Raw genomic sequence first — 24,239 nt, forward strand, 5'->3', positions numbered from 1 at the left:
CATGCTTTTGAGATACTAGAAACATTTGATTCTGTTACATACCACACTAAGACTAATTGAAGATACAAATAACTGATTCTGCAGATAACACAGACAAGTCAGAACACATTGATTTCTGATGTGACAGTCAGTGTTCGATGAAACTGTTTATAGAAAGTAAAGCCAAAGTGCCAAATTTTACGGAGATACCTTTTAATAACCCAACTGTTAGACGAATAAAGCTTTTTTAAAAACTCAAAGCAAATGTTACTAATCATTTGGAGTCTGGACGTCCCAGTTCACAGGGTTACTTCTAATATGTAGAGCACATGCAGCTTTCTGATCAATCGAGAGTGAGGGGACTGCCCCTGCCAGAGTTCAATTCAGCCCGAGGACCCCATGGCCGCCCAAGGTCTTGGTTCATGCTGTGGATACAATACGGAATTTATTCACTCAGTAAACATTCACTAGGGTTACAGTCATTTTAATATAATTCATCGTAAGGTGATGATCTCTAGGAACGTCATCACAGGGGAGCAACCTGAAAGCTCCCAGCAGCCAGCATGAATGAAAGGTAGGGGCGGGGCTGCCAACAGGGTGGGGCCTGGTGAGCCACGTGCCTGGGCTCCCACATCACAATGTGGGTAGGGCGCCTCGTGGAGGAGACTGTGGCTGATTGGTTCCTGGGCACCAGGTTGGTAGGGCAACCTCCTTCAGTTGGTAGAAAACACTGGAAGGAGGAACTCCCTCTGCGCTGTCTTCTCTGAAATCTCCGCTCTCAGGCTTGTTGTATCTAGACCCATTTTAAATCAAGCAGGTTCCCTTCAGACCAGTCATCTCAGGGGAGGCAGCTGAGGCGGGGAGTGAGCTGTCAGTGGGGTGCGGCCCCCTAGCCAGGGGCTGGCCCTGCCAGCGTGCCTGTGTTTCAAAGAGGTGAAGTGCTGAACTGTGCGGACCGGGAGGCAAGGGAAGGTCCAAGTTGCTGGAGCGCACCCAAGGTGCCCCATGGGGAACACGCTGAGTTGTTGTTTGTGCCCCAGAGGCAGAGGCAGACGCAGGCGAGGTCTGCGTAGGTGGCCTGAGGATCTGTCCTTCGGCTCTGACATCAATGGGGCGGTGGCAAGCAAAGGTCCAGGCCAACACAGAAGGAACAAGTCCAACACCGGTGCCAGACCCATTTGGTGCCCGTGCTGGCTGTGTGGGGCGGTGTCCGGCAGCTATGACCTCGACGAGGCAGTGTCGAGCACAAGTGCAGACCAAGACAGAGAGGAGCAGAGGCCGGGCAGAGAGATCACGGTGCTCCCCAATGCCAGACCCAAGCAGAGCCAGCACAGGGTGCACTGGGCAGAACCGATCTGCAGCCATAACATCAATGAGAGGGAGGTGGCGAAAGCGCCAGACCGTACTGCTGTGGAGCCTGCCCTGCGGGATTTGGGAGCCGGTGACGGCCATGACCTGCAGCCCAAAGGTAAGGCAATGAATGATGCTGTTTGCCCTCAGGCACGCCTCTGGCTGACACTCATACCAGCTCTCATTCCTCCCCCGAACCCCCCGAGGTATCCACAGCCTCGGGCTCCTCCGTCCTGGCCCTAGCCAGCTTTCCCAGGCCCATGCACCAGGCAGGAGGACTGGCACTGCCTCGTGCCGGCCCCCACCCTTCATGCTTTTTCCCTGCTGCGTCTGGTGGTTTCTTTCTTCCTCCCTACCCCAATGCCCAGTTGTGGCCCCTTTCTCAGCCCCAGGCTGGATGAAAGCTAAGTTTTCCAAATAGAAAACGCATGCTACAGATTTCATTCCTGTAGAGCAAGTGTCTTACAGCTCTTCTGTTTACTTTGGTTGGTCTCTTAATTTATTTAAACGTTAGAATAATTAAGTTTCATGATGAATGTGACTTTGTAGCTGAAAGATATCGTTCTCTCAGAATATTAAAAAAAATGGTGAAAGAATGAACAAAGATAGTATATGAATGAATTCTGCCTTTATACACAAAGCATGAAAGGACTTTTGAAAGTCCTTGTTTGGTGGCGTAAAGTAAGCCTCTGAGTGCTTTCACACACCAGGTAGAAGATGGGTAGTGTTTGATGACAGCCCAAAATAGACTCTTCATTTTATTTTTGAGGATTTATTACACATTTACAAGTATGTCTCATTTGACCCTGTCTCCACAAAAAAATGGTTAAAAAATAGCCGGGTATGGTGGCTTACACCCACAGTCCCAGCTGCAAGAGAATCTCTGGAGCCCGGGAGTTTGAGCCTTCAGTGAGTTATGCTAGCTCCATCTCACCATTGCACCACTCCAGCCTGGGCAGCAGAGTGAGACTTTGTCTGTTTAAAAAATTGTTTTTGCCCAAGACAGCTCTTTGTTTTAAGACATTTGAAATACTGAGCTGGTGTCTGACCACAGGAATTGACCACAGCATCTCTTCCTGCTTGAGACTTTCCCTGAAATGTGCTGGTAATAGCAGCCTAGAGGAAGGTGGTTATATTTGATAAGTAGAGGGAGGAGGGCATATATGTGATTCATCTGAACGTTGCATCCGTTTATTTAGGTGCAAGGTTGAAAAAGAAGTTCCAGCCCCAGCCCGGTTTTACTCCACATGCATGCAGAGATTCTGTGATTTCTGTATTCTCCAGTGGAATTGGGACATTGGTGCCTTTATTTTCTTGACATTTATTACTAAAAGCTTTTCTCAAGACTGTAAAAGTGATTAAAATGGCTATGTCGCTTTAAAAAGAATCTTTTGTACTCACCTCACTTAGGACAGTGTTTCCTCTTCTTCCTCTACAGGTCTTGCTTCTGACCGTCCAAGGGCAAGCACACTCTTCCTGAGAAAGTATCAAATGAGTGGTAAGACAATATTATTTCTGCTTTCAAGGAAAACCTAAACATTTTCTGTCTTGTATATTACAGAGAGTATTTAGAGAAACTCAGATATTAGTTAAAAATGTTCAACTTTTCATAGATTTACTTATTTTCACATGTGATATAATTTCCTTTAGTTGTCACTGTTTTGGAAACATACAGACTTTGTGTTTACACATTTGGTGACATTTTCACCAACACAATTAATTGGCCACATGATTTAGTGTAGTAGTCACGGATTTATGCCTTTTTCTTCATACGTCTTTGACATTTTTCCCTTGCTCTAAAGAGTATGTTTTAATAATGACTGATAGGATTTAGGCCACAGCTTGGATTTCACTGCAGCAAATCAAAAGAATCCATTGTTCTAGATTGGATCTGTGATGTTGGCCTCCTTTTTCACTGTGCTCTAACCACAGTCACATCCAAGTGGATGCTACAACTTTTTCATTGCAATGTAATAGAAACGTAACATGCCCTGTGCTGTTTTCCATATTAGCCTTAGTGTGTGAAACTAGTGTAAAGTTTCCATATCCTGCCTGTTTTAGGATGAGAATTAGAACTGTAGGATTTTTCTGTACTGTTGCTTATGTTTCATAATGTTCTGTTATCTTACTCTATTTTCAAAAAGCCATACCCCGTGTTTTTCAGTTAATTTTAACGACAAGAATACAAGAACTGTGGGTTCTAGAATAACATCAGAACTAATGCAGCACAAGAAAAAGGGGTCGTTCACCTACATTTTCATAGTTTGCGAGGACTTTGTCTGACTTGAGCTAGTAATTTCTGGTTAGGATTCTTAAATTTCTCAGTTTCTTCCAAGAGCCATGGGCTTCTCACACATAGAATGTACGGAAGTAGAAGAAAACCAACAACAGTAACAACAACAAAACCCCAAAAAGTTCCTCCATGAACTCAAAGCAGGACCGCACTAATCACCAAGGGGATGGCACTAACGCATTCATGAGGGATCTGCCCCCGTGATCCAAAGACTTCCCCACCTCAAACCCTGGGGATTACATTTCAACGGCCGATGTTGAAATGTAATCACAGACATTCCCTAATTTGTTTTGCCTTTCCTTATCTACACGGGGATTCTTTCATTTGAACGTAAAAGAATATGTGTTAAGAAGTAAAACTGTGTTTTCAGATTTTACACTCAGAGATTCATCATGCCAGATTATTTAAATGTTAAATTTTGTTTAAATTAAAATTTTTAATTGATTTTTTATATAGCGATAATCAGATGTATCTTGTTTTATATAGTGATGATAACTAGCAACTACTTTTATTCTATGGTATTTTATTATACCAAAATTGATTAGTTATATTTTTACTTTTAGTGCAAGAAAAGAGGAGAAGCTTTCGCATATATTCTGTGAGTAAACTTTCAAAAAGTTAAGAAATTAATTGTTTAAATTAAAAGTCGATCTGTCATGATTCCTTAGAAATGTAACAGGGACCCAGTGCTGTTAGCATGATCCTTTTTAGGTGAATTTTCTAACTCTTTTCTATTTTCCTAAGTGTTAGATTTATGCAGGAAAGTCTTTAACTTACTGTGCCCATTTTTAAGGCTGTGTGACTTTTAAGTTAAATTTAAATTGGTTGTGATATTGCCTGGGCGGTGCAAGCATGGCTGCTGGTTTTCTGGAAGCAGGGTTGGGAAGCAAGGTTGAGTTTCCCTTTGTGTGTGCCATTTTCTCCCATTTCCCAGGTTTCATCCCTGGTGGGTCTGAGCTCAGAAACCTTCAGGTGTAATATATCCAGGGAATACACATCCACATTCCTTCTAAGATGGGAGGATAGGTGGACCTGCGGTTCTAACCACAGATTTACTATTGACCTTGCCGGCTCTGTTGTGTTTCACCCTACCTTCCCAGGTACCATGTGCTATGATTTCGGTGACTGTGTTGGGTTCTTCAAAATACACGGCATTGCTTGTTTCTGTTCAGGTCACTCCCTGTGGGCACCAGGGTTGTGCTTTTATGTCAGTTACCACTCCTCTATCTGCTTGCCACCTTGCAACATTGACTCAGAATCATCTGCTGTCAATCCTGTCTCCTGATTCTGTGTATAATGTTTATTTTACGACTAACTCTCGTGACATTTCAGAAGGAAGAGAAAATAAATTTGTGGTCAATTCATCATATTTAACCCACATTTAGAACCTATATGTAAGTGTAAATCTAAGTTTAATGGAACATAATTATGACCTTAATTCAGACAATTTTCTAGTTATATCTATTATAAGCACATTACACTTTTCCACTCAGGCCTTGTGTAATAACTCTATTCAAACTCCGTACCTGCCATGTGATCCCATTGCTGTGCAACATAGATGGAGCCGATTTTGTTAGCACACAAAGTGTTGGAAATTTTCAAGTGAGCTAAAAGTCTTTAATTATTTTAAAAACATCTAAAACATGTCATAAAAAGTGGGGAGAAAACCGTGATCTCCAGGGCCGGGTGTGGTGGCTCATGTCTGTAATCCCAGCACTTTGGGAGGCTGAGGCAGGTGGATCTCTTGAGGCCCGGAGTTCAAGACCACACTGGCCAACATTGTGAAACCTCATCTCTACTAAAAATACAAAAACTAGCCAGGCATGGTAGCACATGCCTGTAGTCTCAGCTACACGGGAGGCTGAGCCAGGAGACTTGCTTGAACTTGAAGGTGGAGGTCACAGTGAGTGATAGGAAATTTTAATTTAAAAAAACCGGGACAGATTTCACCTGAGGCTGTACCAATTAGTCTGTGTTTTGGTGCGTTATTCCTGTTATTTTTATTCTCATGTATGGAATTTTCCTCAGAATTGACTTTTCTTATTTTAAAGTATTAAGCTGCACTACCTCAACTGTAGTGACATTAAGGGATACCTTCTTTCCCTTTGAATGAAAGTATCGGAATCAGTCCATTTTTATTTTTTATGCCATATTTGTTTTTGAGACAACAAAAGTATACACATATAATCACATAACACTGTTAATGTAATCTATCACAGAATAGCTTAAGAAACATAAGAGTTCTGCTGGAGTTAAAACATTTCTATCTTAAAGGGTAATTTGGTCCTTCAAATAGTAATGTTGTTCAAAAACATCTTGGATTTTGGTTAAGAACGAAGTGAATTTGCAGTACAAAGCATCTAAAGCAGCAAAATGCTGTTGGACGCTATGGACATTTCGGATTGTTGGCTACTAGCAATGTTTAAATGCAGCTTAGGTTTATAAACAACCACGAGATCTTCTCTGTACCCTGCCTTTTTTTTCATACTGGCTGATTAGTAGTAGATCCAACCCTGTTGTGTCTTTAATGAGTTTGCGAGAGACCCTAATGGAACAGTGTGATAACATGATGCAAACAAGCATATTAAGAGGAGGAAAGAAAACTCATCTGAGTTATTTTTTTTTCCAGTTAAAATAATCAGTATTTTGTGGTTTTAAATAAAGCTGTTGATCTTTTCAACTATTTGGTGATTGGCATTTGGCTACTGGGATTATTTTTAGACAAGAGCACTTTCTCTCTCTCTCTTTCCCTCTCTCTCTCTCTCTCTGTCTCTGTCTCTGTCTCTCTGTCTCTCTCTCTCTCTCTCTCTCTCTCTCTCTCTCTCTCTCTCTCTCACTTCCCTTTTGTAAATTTGAGATGGAGTCCTGATCTGTCACGCAGGATGGAGTGCAATGGCACAGTCTCAGCTGACTCCAACCTCTGCCTTCAGGAATCAAGCAATTCTCTGCCTTAGCCTCCTCAACAGCTGGGATTACAGCCACCCAGCACCACGCCTGGCTAATTTTTGTATTTTTAGTAGAGATGGGGTTTCACCATCTTGTCCAGCCTGGTCTTGAAATTCTGACCGTGTGATCCACTCACCTCAGCCTATGAACGTGTTGGGATTACAGGAGTAAACCACCTCACCTGCCCAGCAGGAACATTTACTTAATATAATGGAGGCAGTTTCCGTATTGACTATCGTACTCCCAACAAATGAATAGATATTTTGAAAGTGTTTTAGAGATAGTTGATTTTCTACAGGGTTCAAAAGGTTCACTGTCATATCTCTGATAGCACTGTGAATGAATTTTCACTCATTTGTATCTGTAGGAAGATTTACTTTCCAAACTGTAACTGACTTGAATATTGGTCAAGCTCTTATTGAACTCCTTAATTTCTCCCACATTCTGTGCTAAGCAGCTGCAGGTAGGAGAGAAGGGGTTCTCCCTCTCCTGGAGAGACTCACTTTCTCATGAGGGGGATGCCCTGCAGGCAATTGTAGCATGTAACACACAGTGAATTAGACTGATGTGTACGCAAAAACAGAAGTGTTTTGTGGTGTGGCTGCAGGCAAAGGGATCCCAGAAGGTGGATGAGGTCAAGCTTGCTGGGACAAGGGGGAAAGGAATAAATATTCCAGACAGAGAGCAGCACGAGTGAGGCAGGAATGTGCCATAATGTGCATCAAATAACTTAAAGAATGAAATCAATTAACTTTTGAAACGAATGCAGAGTATTCTCAGAAGTTCTCATTTGAGTAGTGTCATAGCAGTCTTATGTAAACATGAAGTGAAAGTTACATTCCAAAAGTCGTTTTCATCATCTGATTTTTGGATGTGAGAGAGTCTTAAAAGCAGTACTTTTTCCATCCTCCCACAAGGAAACAGGCCCAGGGAGACCTATGGCCCCTCACTTGTTTGGTGACTGAGCAGCTCTGGCACGCACACTCTCTGGCTCTAACACACTGGTTCCATCGCACTCTCTCTTGAATGCACACATTAAGGATTAGTAAGGGAGTAAATGTAGTATTAGGTCTTCATTTACTGCAATCAAATGCTCTTGTGTCAATATTATTTAATGTATGATATTTTGTTGCAGTTAATGAATAACAGAAATAGAAAATCTCAGTGCTTTTTCCTGCATCAGAAAAAGAACATGAAATTCCATTATAAATGTTTCCCATTATTTATAAAGGGAATTTATAATAGTGGCTTGCCAGGTTTGATGATCAGTGTCATATCAAGGGCAGCATTTTATAACCCATTTTTCAAACATCATCTGTGACGAGAGCCTCCAATGAGTTTCCCATAGAGCTGCACATGATACCACACTCGGACAGGTCACGGGGTATAAAAAATACCTTAATGCCTTATTGTTTGACATTGTGACAAAGGGAAAAAACCCAAACTTTGGTAAGTTTATCCTACTGTGATGTCTTTCTCTATCTTCCTTCTTCTTCAGATACCTCCATGGCATCTTGATAGAAAATACAGCTCGTGTTCCACCATACTCCTGGATAACAGCACAGTCAGCAAGCCTGATCTCAGCCAAATATTAGGATGGTGAGTACAACGAGGTTGCCAAGGGCTGAGTGACAGACCCCCGTATGCTAAAAGCATGCGGGCCATCCGCTGTTAGTTCAGCCATTTGGTTGCCCTTTTCAGCAGGCAGTTGAAGAAGCTGATGTCAATGATATATGGATTTTTCAGGACCTAAGGATGAATTTTTTTAATCTTAGACACTGTGTGGTAAAAGGGAAAGCCAGTTAGCAAATAAGCCATCCCAGAATAATCACAGCTCTTTATCTGATGCATTTCTGTTATGACAGTATTGAACCTAATGGGCAGGAGAGGTGCTTTTTATTGGATGTTTCTAGGAAAAATTAGTAGTTCTTTATGGGCCATAGGCCTAGCACGATGGGCACTACTTTGGGAACTACTCTTGGAAGAAGGAACAGCTTGTCCTCCAGTGGCACCGTAGTGTATCTGCATTTAAATTTTCCCATCATGCACCAGCACATCATAGGCCACAATCAGAGATGCCCTTTCACAACACCCTTGACAGATGGCTTCAAGTTGTTTTAAAAAGCCAGCTCCAATGGAGATGTCCAAAAAATATTATTAACATGTCCTTCCATTATGAGTGTTGATATTCAGAAAACAGTTTGACAAGTGGTACCTCAGAATGTTAATGTCCTTATCCCTAACTTGACTTTCCAGTCTATAAACACGACTAAGTTACAAGCTTAAGTTTGTCTCTAATGTACTAGTTTTAAGCTAATTTGTTAGTAACTTCTACTTTAATCAAAAATGGCCATTAATACTCCTAATAATGTGACTTTCCTCTCTCATGTATAACAATAATTGAGATCCAATTCTGTTTCAGCAAGAACTGGACTTCACCTGTGTCTAAAGCCCTGAGCTTTGATCTGTATGGTGGCATCACTTAATGTTTGTATTCAGTCCTAAGTAAAAAGCCACTCTTTCTTGGCTAGAGTCCCTGACTTCTTCTGATTTCAAAAGATTCTAATGTCTCAGTATGCAATTCAAAAGTAGTTTTTAAGCTTGCCCTTGTTCAAACAAGTGAAAGTCCTACTTTTTCTTTCAGTGTGGTCTAAATTTTACAAGATTTTTTTAAAAATTGAAATATATATACAAAATAATATATATTTTTGGAGAAGGGGTTTTGCCGTGTTCGCCAGGCTGGATTCAACCTCCTGGGCTCAAGCAATACACCCAAGTCAGCCTCCCAAAATGCTGTGATTATAGGCATAAGCTTCCGTGCCTGGACTAGAAGTCTATTTTTGAAGCATAGTAAGTTTTAATTTACTCTCCAGTTTTAGAAGGGATTATTTGGTATATTTGCTTTTGATGAAAGAAAGGTTTACTGAGCAAGTTAATATAGAAAATTGGCTTTTAGGAAAGATTTTGAAAAACGTATTTCATGGTTAGTAGAGCATTGTTCTCAATGGAAGAAGTGAGCCATATTAGAATCACTTATACTGTTTCTTCAAAACATATGTCTGCAAACACATGCATCTTCCCAGCTCCACCTTCCCTCCGGCTCTGGACACTCACAAGCCTTTTAGGAAAATGAGGAAGTATGTGAGACATCATTATATGGATAAAAGCATCCCAGATGATTCTGATCTTCACCCTAATTCAGTCATTCCCAACTTTGCTGCACATTGGAATGACCTGGGGAACTTTACCGACAACCCTGATGCCTAAAGCATGCCCAGCACCAATTAAATCAGAATGTCTCCAGCTGACATTGAGGTCCTGTTTAAAGCTCCCCCGGTGATCCAGTGTGCAGCAAATGTGGAGGCTACTGCTTCCTTTGTGTGAAAAAGTGATGGTTCTAACATAAAAATTACAGGTTTTCCCTGTCATTTGCTCTTCTTTCTACCCATAAAGCCTTTCATCTGTGCGAGTCATTTCTATCTATGTGTGCATATGCTTCAATTTATACCACACCGTAGTGTTTTCTGAACACCTGCAGTTCACAGGAGCACTGTTCAGGGACCTTGGGTGAATCCGTCTTAAGCCTTGGTTCTCTTAACTGTAAAATGGGCGGTGCATGGAGTGTCACGTGAGGTTTGGTGGTCCTTGTCAGCATGTAACTTCAAATTCTGTGATCTTATAATTTGGAGATGACACTGTTGGAAGCACTATAGAAATATCTCTCTTAGATGCTAATAATGTTGTAAGGCCTACTTTTTACAACTCCAATTTGCCTTCTCAAATTATTCTCAGCCTCATTTTAAATGTTGAGGGTGAATGGAAGGACAGACCTTATCAAAGAAAAGCCCCTGTTTCCTGACACACAACATCTGTGGATGTCTTTGTAACACAGTAACATACATCCAAAGAGTTGTATTTGTTCATTCATACTTTCTTTAAACTAATGTAAAGTACCTGTCATTAATATTGTATGATGTGGTGTTACGCTGTGTGTTTAGTACTGCTTATTTTAGGAGAGCTACAAGTGTCATCGATTTTTGGATGCGTTATGCTGTTTACTAATAAATTTTCTACTAATCATGCATAGGCGATTTTAAATTACTTTGTTTGGTATAAAGCACATTCATTCTGTGCTTTTAGGGAAATAATGACAAATGGGTGAGTACTAAATCAGCTGAAATGCAGGGCCTAGCAACTTAAAAAGCAAAACACTACTGTCTGGCCTAAATGTAAGCATATGAACACATAGATATAAGTAACTTGCACAGAATGAAAGGTTCTATGGGCAGAAGAGCAAATGACAGGGAGAATATGTCATCATTTATACCTAAGAACCATCTGCAGACGCAAGTCTTCTATCAGCCTTTTGCGTAGTATTTTGGTTCTCCTGTTTTTGCTGTAGAGCCAGAGGACTAAAACAAAAGAAAAGTGCTCACATGATATTGTTTTGAATACACGATTCCAGGGCCACTGAGAGGGTTCCCTCCCCCGCCTTTGGAAATATATCTTCAGACCTAACAAATGATAAAATCAGTTCTTACAACTTTTGTTTTTCTCCACAGTGTGACCATGGCAATATGTTACAACATAAAGCACAGGTGAGCTCTTTGAAACCTGTCTTCTTATTCCAGCTCATCACTTTGTGTCATATGCAACACGCTGTCAGGTCCTAACTCTAGACATTATAAGCTGTAGAGTGCTTATTTTACAGTGCTACAGTAAATCGTTTGTGGGTTTTTTGGTTCGTAAAAATCTTTTAAATTATTAAGGGTTCCAAAGTGTATTTGTTTATGTCTTTGTTTGCAATTCATTTGGAAAGAAGCAGTAAAAAGATGCCCTAGCCTCATGCAAATATACAGTAGGAAAGAGCCGTATTTATAAAGCTATCAGGTTACTGTGGGTATTCTTTAACCCCACCAAAACTCCAGAAGTGCTAACTGATTAAAATAGCTATAAGAGGATTGTACATATCAATGAATTCGTTCACTAATAGTCACTGAGCTTTCTTGTACAATAAATGGATCTGTCCCCTTACTGGCTGTTACAATATTATGCATTGGCTACTTGGTTTACTTAGAGTGTCAAAAACTCACTTTCATTAGTATCACCACCATTATAAAAATGTCTTCAAATATGGAGATGCCTTCAAGCTCACAGTAGTACGTATGAGTTTTCAAAGTTGAGATTTTCAGCTTGAAAGTTTTAGCTTTATTATAGAGAAATACTTGTTATTTTCCTTGAAATGACAGACTCACTTGACTTAATTTTATGGATAACAGTCAGTTATACTTTCAGATACAAATGGTGTACTGTGAAAAATTGGCTTGTTCAGCTCACAATTTAATCACAAGTGCTTTTCTTTAACATGACCATACTTCAGTATGCAGAAGCGCTTTATGTGAACTTTCTACTGAGGATACTAAAAAGAGAGGCCAAGATTTAGTAACATCATTAATTTTTACTGTTTCATCAAGGACATTCTTCAGTGAAACATGCTCTTTGATACAAACTGCAAGGGGCCGTGAAGAGTGGAACGAATACTGGTATAATTCGGTAGCACTGCCCTTATTCATACTGAGAAACCATCAGTTTTACCCACGTTTGCTTTTAAACAGTCATTACAAGTGTTGAACAGGAAGAAAGCAATCAATGTCTTAATACTTTTTAAAAGTAATAAATTATTTGTGTGTTTTATTTTCAATCAGCTTCTCAGGTTAAATTAGTATTCTTGTAAGAACAGTTTGGGCCATACATGGTGGTTGACACCTGTAATCCCAGCTATTTAGGAGGCCAAGGTGGGAGAATTATTTTGAATTGGGTGTTTGAGACCAGCCGGGGCAATGTGGCAAGACCCCATGTATCAAAAAAGACAAAAAACAAAAAAGAAAAGATCAGCTGGGCATGGTGGTATGGACATTTTGTCCCAGCTACTTGGGAGGCTGAGGCAGGAGGATTGCTTGAGCCCACGGAGTCAAGCCTGCAGTGAGTCAGGTTTGTACCACTGTGCTCCATCCTGGGGGAAAGAGCAAAACCCTATAATAACAACAACAACAACCAGTTCTGACATCATGGGTCTCCTAGGGAATCTCAGGGGTCCACCGACCACATTAGGAAAACCACTGGTTTCCTAAATAATCACATAATGTGTTAGTTTGTAAAGTTCATTAAAGACTGCCTTCTTTTAAAATGAAAAGGCAATTAAGTGTGTAGCTCAAACTACTTCAGCAAACATATAGTATAATAAAGAAAGATTTGGGAAATCTTAATGGATTCTAAAAAGTTCTAAAATCCTTATTGCCAACAACTACTGCTTCCTAAAATGTTCCTGTGTTCCACTCCACCATGAGGTTAGAGGAGTAAAAATAGACATAGCTTCTTACCATTGCCTGTTAGCGGGAGTCAGTATTTAAAGGCAAGTCTGGCTCATCAATGTAGAAAAGACTTCCCAGTTCAGAACGTGATGTGTTGATGAATAACAGGTCAAGAAACCCTCTGAAGGCCAGGATCCAGGAGAAAAACTGGCAACAACTGTTTTGGTGAACAAATTTTACCAAAGCAAACAAGAAGTATCTCCCTCCACCCTCCATGCCCTACTCCCAGCAGATACTTTACTAAGATATTAACCATTCCTGAATTAATCTCTTAAATGCACATTCTTCTTTTATAGATATGCAAATAGATCTCTGGCTGTTTTTGATGAGCCAATACATCCACTTTCAGTAAGTGTCACTTTCTCTGAGGTTCTGTTTATGTCTTATGAAGTTGTGTTGATTTCATGATGAAGTCAAAATCATCCACCATTAAGTCTTCACTAAGTTGTGTCTAATCATCTTATGTAAGGAGTGTTGTAAATTGGTCACACTGGAGTAAGAGCTGACGTACAGCTTTGTTTAATTTGTGCACTAAGGGGAATAAACATACCATCCAAATAACAAAATGTGTCATTTTAAAAGATAAGTTTTTATAGCAGCAAACAATAAGAATATTTGTAAGTAGTCCTAACAAATATGAACGAACTCTGTGAATGGAATTAGAAAAGAATTTAAAGTTAAATTTGTTTAAATGCTATCAAAACTTAAAAACTTGCTGCTTCAGGCATATGATAGCCACAGGGCCACCTTAGCACCTATGGTTACACAAAACCAAAAATATTTTAAGATCCTGCCGTTTATATTTTTAGAACTAAAAGACATATTATCCCAGCAAGATTATTCTAAGGGACATGTGGGCACCAATTTTAACATCCCCATCTTAAGAGTACTTAAGAAGTTTTCTTGAATGAATATGTATATTGACTTTCTTCTTCTTTCAGCAAGAAAATATTCCAGGGAAATCCTTTGAGGATGATCCCACACGCAACTGCATTTTCAGTTATTTCTGTGCTCTTTCTAAAGTCACAAAACTAACAGCTCCAGGAGCAATCGTAGCATTGGTAAGCTATTTCTTATTTATAAAGCATCTTTAATAACTGGTCTCCTACACAGCGTATGACCATGTTTCTAAATAAAAGTTCCTAAAGTTATCATCAGATCTTTTAAGAGAAACCTATGCAAACAAAGTAAATACACATATTAGAGTTTAATCATCGTCATGTTTTAAAATGATGCCATTGCTTTTCTTATCACAGAATAATTGCTACTGAAAGCAGCAGGAGAGACTTCTGGTTTCTCCCTCAACAGATTCCAATGTAGGTCTAAGCTGAGTTCCAGGCTGTATTTCCCCACAGTTCTGACCTGGAGCTGCTGCTCTGAATGCTTTGTTGTTCCTGTTGACCTCTTGTGCCTGTTCGGGAAATTGCCCAGGAATGTGGAACTACTAAGACTTGGACGTGGGCTTTGCTAGTTAGCCTGCCAAGCCATAGCTGTGTCCTTACCTCTACATGGTTCTCCCAGAATTCCTGTGGTGAGACTCATTCAGAATATAAAGTCCTGTTCAGATGGCTGGGATGGTTTGACCCTCCCCACACTAACCATGTGGTAGAGGAATGTCAACTACATGGCCTGGAGAGAAAGGATACTTAGAGCAGTACCCTCTCCTTCAGCATCCAGCTAGAGCTTAGGGGTGAAGGCCTCCGCTGGGCACCTGCATAGAAACCTCTCCATGAGCACTGGATCAGATGCAGGCCATTTCATGGAGCTGCAGCCATTGGGAATGCCCAGCACATGCTGGGGGGAAGCAGGAGTGGTACTTCCAGATGGAGAGAGAGAGAGAGCTGAGGCAGGAGGGAAAGCTGGATTGAAAGAAGGGGGACTTCACTGTATACAGGCTAAATTTGGAGTGCCTGTGAGATAGCAGAGTGACGTGTGCAGTCATTATTTGAATCAACGGAACTGGAACATGAATCTGAGCAGTGCAGTCATCATTTGGATGTATGGGACTGGAGCATGAATCTGAGCTGGCGGTAAGGAATGAAGAGTAAGAGTAGCTGCTCAAGGCGAGGCACAATGGCTTACACCTGTCATCCCAGCTCTTTGGGAGACCAAGTCAGGCCATCACCTGAGGTCAGGAGTTCGAGGTCAGCCTGGCCAACACTGTGAAACCCTGTCTCTTCTAAAAAATACAAAAAATTACCTGAGCATGGTGGTGGACACCTGTAATCCCAGCTACTTGGGAGGCTGAGGCAGGAGAATCTTTGGAACCTGGGAGGCAGAGCTTGCAGTGAGCCAAGATTGCACCACTGCCCTCCACCCTGCACAACAACAGCAACATTTTGGGGAAAAAAAAAAGAGAAAAAGAGTAGTTGCTCAAATGCAAAGAAACTGTTTAGAATGAAAGTGGACAAGCCGGACATGGTGGGACACACCTATAGTCACAGCTACTCAGGAAAAGGGAAAAAAGAGAAGATGGACAAAAGATAACTCTGTAAAGACCACCAGCATGTGAGGGGCAAGCCCCCAGAAAAGAGCCAGAGTACGAGGAGGAAGAGCAGGAAAATGTGATAAGAACAAAGGGTTCGCGATAGGAAAGGCTGGGGTCACAGTGCTACAGGCTGCCAAGAAGGTCCCCATTTCCATAAACACCCCTGGGATGCCAACCCTGTGTCACTCTTCTAAATGCTGGGGTACAGAAGAGGACAGGTCGAGCACAGTACCTTGTCTTTATGAGGCATTTGTTTTAATGAGGAAAGCAGTTCTTTTTTTAGGTAATGGCAAATAGCAAAATGATAAAGCACGATTCAGAGACAGTGATGGGAGGGGCTCGCTGTTTCTGATAGAATGATCAGGAAGAGCCTCTCTAGAGAGGACACATCTGAGCAGTGACCTGACTATAAAGCGAGGATGCTAAGGAATGCTGGCATTATAGGCAGTGGGCTGAGTGCCAAGACTGAGACAGGAACACATTTCACGTGTGTTCAAGGAACAGACAGCAGGGAGCCCGCCTGTGAGAGAAATGAAGGAAAGAATGGAAAAGATGCGGCCGCAGAGGCGGAGCCGTCGCTCACAGGGCCCTTTGGCTTGCAGACCGGGGACGAAGTCGAGGTATTATTCCAGTTTGAAGCGGGGACTAATGGTAGATCTTGAGCAGGGGAGTGCAGCGTTCTTTATTTAGAGGTTATCCCAAGTGCTTGGGAGAGAGCAGTCCATAGTTGGGAGGGGGGTTGGGGCAGAGAAGAGGACTAAGTAGCAACTAGGCTGTTACAGGTGAGCCGTGGCACGTGGCGGCCCAGAACCTGAAGCAGGCAGCCTGCCAGTGAAGGTAGCCATGGAGGGATTATGCACGGATTAGAGGAGGGTAACTCACATGTAACTATTAGTCTCCAGGAGCTGGGCCAATGGCAATTTCCTGGACAAGATTTAGGGCCAGGTTGGGGAGTGGAGCCTTGGGGTGAAGGGCTCTGGTTTGTGGGTGTGAAGGCTCCGGGGACCTCAGCAAGAGGAGTCTCAGGTGAGTGATGGGGTTGGGGGGGTGGTTAAGGTGAGATGGGAGGCAAGGAGCTGGCACCAGGGCATGACACTGTGAGCAAATGAGAGGATGTCATGGGGGAGCTGGGGAGAGCAGGATGGGAACAGGTAACACATTTGTATTGGGGAAAATCTCTGGCAGAGAGAGAGAAAGTCTTCAAGAAGAGGTGATTTGGGGAACAGTGTTCTGCAAAAGTGGATAGGATCCATCATGCTGATAGAAGAGTCAATGTTAAAAGAGAAACTTTCTCACTGACCCAGGAGGGCAAGTGGTATCGATGAGTGTCAGCGGGTCACTGGCTTACCAGTAAAGGTGACAGGAAGTTGAGGGCTTGCCAGTGCTGTTTCAGTGCTCTCTCATGAGTCCTGTGGAGTTGAACACTAGGAGGGAGGGTTATTCCTTGGAAAACCGACAGTGCAGGGTTTTAGAGAAAGGGAGCACGATCTCTCATAAGAACATGTCATGTTCAAGGGTCATGTGATTTGGAAAACACAGTTGACTTTGGAGAACATTGCCAGATCTGAGCCACCAATCTGATAATGTTCAACAATAAATGAACTCTCTTAAAATAAACTGTTTTTCTTTCACCTTGATTCGAAGACCTCAAGTAGCATAGAGTCATACTCTTCTAAAGAGCACCCTCTGAGGTAGCAACATCTCACAGCTTACCTCTGTAACCTTCCCTCAGCTGGTCCTTCTGCTAGTTCTTTATAGGATAGAGATTGGACAGATAGACAATCATTTCTGAGATTATCTCACAAACTGCTTGGCGGGTTTACAGCCACCCCAAGGATAGAGAGGCTGGCAGCTCTCTCTGCCTTCAAACCGCCAGAATTGACTGAATGCAGATACTGGAGGACAAGAAATAAGTTTTTGTGAAGTGATTGTGGAGACATGGAAAGTAGGGGCTGTGAGCAGGACCCTCCATTCCTTCACATGCGTTCCTCATCAAGGCTCTGGATACAGGGACTGTTTCTCAGCAACAGAGACCTGCCCTTGTCATGCTGTCTGCCCGGCAGCACTGGGAGGCACTCTTGACCTGCAGTTCCTAAGCCTGTGTCCCAAAAGCGGGTGAGTTGTTGTGAAAAGGAGAAGACAGCAGTGTTCTCATTATGACTTGGGTTCTACACGTTCTAGCATGGCACACCTGTAAAATTCCTATCTACCTGCCAGCCAGGTGTGACGCTGCACGCGGATGGCACTGTAGTGTTTCCTGAACAACCTTAATCTGCACCAGGCCTGTGTTTGTGCTGCCTTTCATGAGTGTGAAGGTGCTGAAGGTGCCTTTCTTCATGCTCACATCCCTGTGAATGAAATTGGCATGAAAATTTCTGTGGGCAGAGTATGCTGCAGAAGTATCTGACTATGACGGGGACTGGGCCTCTTGCTTTGTCTGAGCAAACTCTCTGCAGAACATGAGAATAAAAGGCACTTAACGTTCTGGCCAAAACCAGAAGTCTTTCATTCTTAAATGTTATCAGCACACTGAAACAGAACTGAAATCAAAGACAAGTGCTCTCTTTTGCAGGTGTACATTGAACGCCTTTTAACGAATGCTAACATCGATCTTTGTCCTACTAATTGGAAACAAATTGTCTACGGAGCCATGCTTCTGGCCTCCAAGTTTTGGGGAAATCGTCGTCACTGGAGTGCGGATGACAGCCAGAATCCCAAGGATGTTGCAGCTGAGACAATGTGAGTTTCTAAGGTTTTGGCAAACTTTGTCATCATTTTCCATGCCTCATTTGCTCTCCAAGTTATCAGTGTAAGAAATATCTTTATAGGTTTCCTTGTGCAGATAAAGGAAGTAGGCATAAGACCACAGACTTCAATCTATCCAGCTTTAGTATAACAGTTTATAATTTCCAGCATTAATGGGTAAGTCTTGAAGTGTTGTTGTTGTAATAACTGGCTGATAAACTGAAGTGTTTTTCTGATTGTTTTTTGGAAAACCTCTTACAAGTGTGCTGTCAGAATGACACAGTGCAGTAAATATCTTTATAGCTTTTTAGAAGCCACCTGCCAGTTTCAGTCCCCTTTGAAGGGGTAAACATCAGGCCTTTGAAATAACTGGCCACTTTTCAGGTGTTAAGGCCTCGGGACTATGCAGAACTTACAGCTTTAACCTAAGTCACCCATTGTGTATTTGCTTTTGCTGGTCCTTGTCTCCCCCTTTAATCTGAAGATCTGCTTTTATAGGAACCTTGAGATATGATGTTAAATAGCTACAGATTTCTCTGCCCTGGCTCCTCCCCATTAACCTTGCATGTGTTTGGAAATTGGTCTGATGAGTTAGAAGCTTGCACGTTCACCTCCCGCAGTGTGAGAAGCATTTCTGGGGCATCACGCCATGCCCACCACACTCACAGGCTCCCTGGGTACTCAGACATTCACAGAAGCAGGCTCGGGGCCAGTAGTTGTTTATGAGAGTCTGGGAGCTGTGCAGGGTCATGGAGTTCCTCCCAGATGCACCAACATGGCACTGCAACACAGCTTCCCCAGGGTTCCCTTCCCATTTGGCCTTATGACTGCTGTGAAGTGAAGGGCCCTGAAGCAGGCAGGCAGGGTGAGCAAGGGGGCATTTCCAGCAGAGCTGCCCTGGGTGCCCGCTGGACAGTGAGGACAGCTGTGTCAGCCGCATCTGGTGCAAGACAATGGAGCAGCTCTTGTTTACGTTGACCAGCAGAAAAGACAATGCCAGGCAGTGGAACAAGTTAGTTTTGTGATCCATCTTTGCCCGTGACTCCACATAGGGGGACTGCTATTCAGAATCACCTCAGTGTATGGCTGCAATTGAAGATACAGTTTATATTGTAGATACACTGCAGTGTGTATGTATCTACATTCAATCACTTGTGCACAGGAGTTCAGACCTGCTGGGTAACACAGTGAAGCCTGTCCGTACAAAAATATTTTTAAAAATTAGCCAAGTGTGTTGGCAGGTTCTGTAGTAGTCCCAGCTACTTGGGAGTCTGACGTGGAAGAATTGCCTGAGCCTGGTAACTTTAGGCTGTAGTGAGCTGTGATCACGTGACTGCACTTCAGTCCTGGGTGAGGGAACCAGACTCTCTCTAAGAAACAAACAAACAAACATTTTTGTCACCACTTTGCTAATAGTATAAACCAAGTGATAATTGTGATATTTGGGGTAGCCATTTTACCAAAGAGTATGACAGCAAATGAATTTGAAACAAATGGAAGTACTTTGAAAGCTGCAAATGCTAAAGGGAGTTTAATCATAGTCATCCACTGCAAACTGTTCCCTAAAAGGAAGCAAGATTTGTGACTGCCTGATTTCTCCTTCTCTGCTGCCTAGCCAGAGCTGATTTATCAGTACAGGATAATTGCAATAGAGAAAGTGTTTAATTCATGCAGAGATAGATGTACAGGAGACCAGAGTTTGACTATTACTGAAATTAGTCTCTCTGAAAACTCTGGGATGGTTTTCGAAAAAAGTAATTTGGTGTGTAGGGTGTCAGAAAGTGGGGAGTGCTGACAGATCAGGTCAGCGATGAAATCATAGGGCAACGTTGAAGCTGTCCTCCTGCATTGAGTTGGCTGCTGGGTTGGGGCCAAAAAACCAGATGAGCCACGTTGATTTGTTAGGGTGGTGTCACCTGATCCCAGTACAACGTCTGCAAAATATCTCAAGCACTCAATTTAGGTTTTACAATAGTGATGTTATTCCCAGGATCAATATGGGCAGGTTCAAATTCTTGCAGCCTTCAGCCTCATGACTCCTAAGCCACAATTTCTAATCTTGTGGCTAATTTATTCATTGTGGAAAGGTCATCTATCTAGTTCCCAGGTGGGAAAGGGGTTTGTTTTGGGAAAGGGTTGTTACCATCTTTGGTTACAAAGTTAAACTACAAACTACATTCCTTCCAAAGTTAGTTTGGCCTCTGTGTAGGAAAGAACAAGGACAGCTTGGAGGTTAGAAGTGAGATGAAGTCACATCAATCCTCTTTCACTGTCATCATTTTCTCAGTTACAATTTTTGCAAAGGTGGTTTCAAATTTGTAATCATGAACAGTTAGTTCTGCCATTTTGGCAGCTGAATTGTTCTCAAAACCTGCAGCTAAGCTGGTTGAGGCTCTGATTTCCAGTCACAAGATCAGAGAGCATGCAGGGATAAGTGCAGGTTTCCACAGAAGTGAGCTCCAGAAGCAGTGGAGGCAGAGGCCAGCCCCAAGAAGACAGGTTCCAAACAGAGCTGTTTGTGTGTGAACGGAGATATACCGGGAGCTATAGTCTGAACAGGCTGCTTCTGTTTGTGATCTTGGGAAGCTGAAAAGCATTACGTCCAAGCATTTAATAGACATGTGTCTCACCCTACTCCTCTTGACTATTTGCAATGATCCCATTTTGAGTGTCAGTTTAACAGATAAATAACTGCTGTCCCTCAGATTTTTCTTAAAACGTTCCAACATCAATGTGTCTCCCCGGAATATATATCTTTTCTAGAGAGTTAAACTGAGTAGCCACTATGCAGAAATGCTGTGTTGTAAAGGGTATGCTGTTCAGTCAACTAGCTGTTTAAAAACCCAGAAATCGGCCGGGTGCGGTGGCTCAAGCCTGTAATCACAGCACTTTGGGAGGCCGAGGCGGATGGATCCCCCTCGGGTGGATCCCGAGGTCAAGAGATCAAGACCATCCTGGTCAACAAGGTGAAACCCCGTCTCTACTAAAAATACAAAAAATTAGCTGGGCATAGTGACGCGTGCCTGTGATCCCAGCTACTCAGGAGGCTGAGGCAGGAGATTTGCCTGAACCCGGGAGGCGGAAGTTGCGGTGAGCTGATTGCGCCATTACACTCCAGCCTGGGTAACAAGAGAGAAACTCCACATAAAAAGAAAAAAAAAAAAAACAGAAATCTTAGAAGATGAATCGGCTGTTCACAGAATACTTTTCTTCAGTGATTAAACCTCTATGAATAGCTACGTTAATTCTGGGAAGTGCCATTAATTTCTGTAGTAAGTCACGACCTGATTACCTGTCTATTCAAATATTGTTTCATTTACATTTCTATAGACCTATGGATACGTGAACAGGATATTAATTTTAGAAGGAGGTTCAGTTGGATTTTACGTTCAGCAAATGAGATCCCCACATCTTGACTTAGAGTCTAACTGCCCTCCACTTTCAAGCATTTGCTTACTTGGCCAATGGGTAAAATGTTAAAAACCTTCAAACCAAGAAACCAAATGTATTGTTCAGATATTGATCATTTTTAAGCAATTAACTCATTACAGGGCTTACTCTGAAAGCAGCCAGAATGACTCTAACTGTGTACCTATTAATTTAGCTTTGGTGAGGGCAGCTGGATGACCGTGAGGCAGAGGACGGCTCCCAGGGCTTTCCTCTCCCATTGCCTCCAACTCCCCCACATTCTGTTCTGTCCAGGGGTGACAGATGCCAAGTTCTTCAGGGTTGCATTCCCAACTCAAGAGCAACACTGCATGTGTTAAGGCCAGGGCCCTACTATAAATCACATTATAATATGAGTTTAGCCAAAATGACTCTCCTTGACTTTTCTGCCTTTCAAATTGGAAATGTTATTCTTCCCCAGTCTCTTCCTAATATTAAGGTGAGCAGAAACTTGCATTATGCCTCCTTGACACAGCCTGGTGTGCTGGAGCAGAGGGAAGGGGATTCTTTTTGCCATAAAATGTATCTTGCTTATGTATTTATTTGGGATCAATTCTCCTTGTAGCCTTACAGTTTTTCCTCCTCCGAGGTAATAGGGTGGCTCTCCATGGGTCCCCTTGTTGCCATGGTGATGCGCCCCATCTTCCTGTTGGTGCTTCTCTACTTCAGCAAGTCCCTTCCTGTTATTGTCCTGGGAAATATGCCTGGAGCTCCTTCAGAGCTAAGAAATGGTACCCATCATTCCTGTCATCTCATCACTATTGCGGGGTTTGTGAGTGAGCTTGGAGTCTGAGTTGCGCAGCTGCCCTAAGGGAACTGTGAAGAATAAGCCCCGAGGCAGCAGCAGGAGTGCAGAAGAGGCTTCCACCTCTCCCTCATCCCAAACTTGGGCTGCTGGGATGCAGAGGAGACCCCAAGCAGCTGTGCCTTGTTTGGACATTAGTGTAAGGACCCAACCACTCAGCCTTTATTTGTTTCAAAACAGAACTTTGAGCATCCTAGTAGCTCAGAATATTTTTAAAGATAACCCACTTGACTAAAATTGCCCTGTGTTCGCTTTATTGTGTTTCTCCTCCCACAGGAGTAAGATGGAGAAGAGTTTTTTGGAGCTACTTGAATTTAATATTCATGTGTCTGCCAGTGTTTATACGAAATATTACTTTGACCTGCGTGCCTTGGCATACGACCATGACCTGTGTTTTCTATTTAGTTTTCTTCGCAAAGATAAAGCCGAGAGATTGAAGGTAAGGCTGTGAAGTCACTTAGTGGAGTTTCCCATTGGCCACAAAAGCCAACATCTGTGACAAAATCATATTAAGTAGTGATTAGGAAAATGAAAGCCTTAAAATTAACAGACCAAAGTGCTTATTTTTTTGGCATCATATTTCAAGGCTTTTACACATTATACAAGAATCATCATCATCATTATTATTATTATTATTATTATTATTATTATTCTTTTAGGAGAAGGAGTTTCGCTCTTGTTTCCCAGGCTGGAGTGCAATGGTGCGATCTCAGCTCATTGCAACCTCTGAATCCTGGGTCCAAGGGATTCCCCTACTTTGCCTCCTGAGTAGCTGGGATTATGTGCAGGCACCATGATGCCCGGACATTTTGTATTCTCATTAAAGACAGGATTTCTCCATGTTGGTCAGGCAGGTCTCGATCCCTGACCTCAGCTGATCTGTCCACCTTGGCCTCCCAAAGTGCTGGGATTACAGGGATGAGCCCCTGCACCAGGCCATGGATCTGTATTTTTAAACGTTATTGATATTCTCACTGCTTTGACCATAATTCAGAATAATTTTTGTTAAATTTAATCTGTTCTTAATGAGTTTCTTTTTATTTTCTACCTGCATTTTTCTTTTTATTTTAATCTGTTCTTAATGAGTTTCTTTTTATTTCATGAATAAATGCAGTTGTATTCCTAATTATATCTAAATAGACAATGCACTTACTGCTCTTGGCTGTCTTTTACTTCAGCAATTTGCAATGTCGTGTCCTTGTCTATTCTGTATATCTCGGTGCAGTCCCAGAAGTTTATCAGACAAAGCAGTAGTGGCTGAGAGACTGGTGCTTAAACTGTATAAGGTGCCAGTGTTTCAAGTACTAGGTGTAGGAACGACATGAGCTTTCAGTGAAAATGGCTTCATGGGACAATGTAAGATTTATGGTTTATGACTCTTGGTGAGTACACAGGGAAATTCCAACTGAGACAGACACATTTAAAACTGGCATTGTCTCTGGTGTCTCGGTGGTACTTTGGAATAATACATTTCTCTACCACAATGTGCAAGTAAAGTAGCACCTTGTGGTGCTTCAATCATTAGACTTCTTGGGTGTTCTCAAGCAGCCCAGCACGCACCTGCCCCATTAAAATCTGCTTGGAGTGTGTAGTAACTACTAAGGATTCGGTAGAATTTGAATCACTGAGTAAGTTGATTGTTTGGCACAAGTATATGTTGATTATGCTGAAGGAACAAGTGCACAGGTAACAGATAATATTGTTACAAGCTTGTCACAATACTCTGAAAATCTTTTGGAGCCCTATTTTATTTTTTATGTGACAGTATCACCAAGCAATGAGCCCAACTTTCAACCTATAAAGTAAGTTTGTCTT

General features: G+C 42.2%; 2 protein-coding genes and 1 long non-coding RNA gene across 4 annotated transcripts in view; 1 reads left to right on the plus strand and 2 right to left on the minus strand.

Moving 5' to 3' along the window:
• LOC141581415 (uncharacterized) overlaps window positions 1-24,239 on the minus strand; it is a 578,148-nt gene that overhangs the window by 396,695 nt on the left and 157,214 nt on the right. The window contains exon 6 of the mRNA XM_074386828.1: window positions 2,731-2,805. Coding sequence (XP_074242929.1) covers window positions 2,731-2,805 — 75 coding nt within the window. The remainder of the gene's footprint in view (window positions 1-2,730; window positions 2,806-24,239) is intronic.
• LOC141581723 (uncharacterized) overlaps window positions 3,238-24,239 on the minus strand; it is a 28,311-nt gene continuing 7,309 nt past the window's right edge. Inside the window, exon 2 of the mRNA XM_074387988.1 lies at window positions 3,238-9,686. Within this exon, the coding sequence (XP_074244089.1) occupies window positions 9,615-9,686 (72 nt within the window). The 3' untranslated portion in view covers window positions 3,238-9,614. The remainder of the gene's footprint in view (window positions 9,687-24,239) is intronic.
• LOC141582775 (uncharacterized) lies at window positions 11,451-22,751 on the plus strand. 2 transcript variants are annotated; one of them, XR_012515750.1, is made up of 4 exons: window positions 11,451-13,287; window positions 13,881-14,000; window positions 18,000-18,166; window positions 22,701-22,751. It is a non-coding gene; the product is annotated as an uncharacterized LOC141582775 (long non-coding RNA). The 2 variants fall into 2 exon arrangements; XR_012515720.1 differs by lacking the exon at window positions 22,701-22,751 and having other exon boundaries at window positions 18,000-19,619.

The sequence above is a fragment of the Saimiri boliviensis genome, chromosome 1 (assembly GCF_048565385.1).
Source record: "Saimiri boliviensis isolate mSaiBol1 chromosome 1, mSaiBol1.pri, whole genome shotgun sequence".
NCBI classification, from domain to species: Eukaryota; Metazoa; Chordata; class Mammalia; order Primates; family Cebidae; genus Saimiri; species Saimiri boliviensis.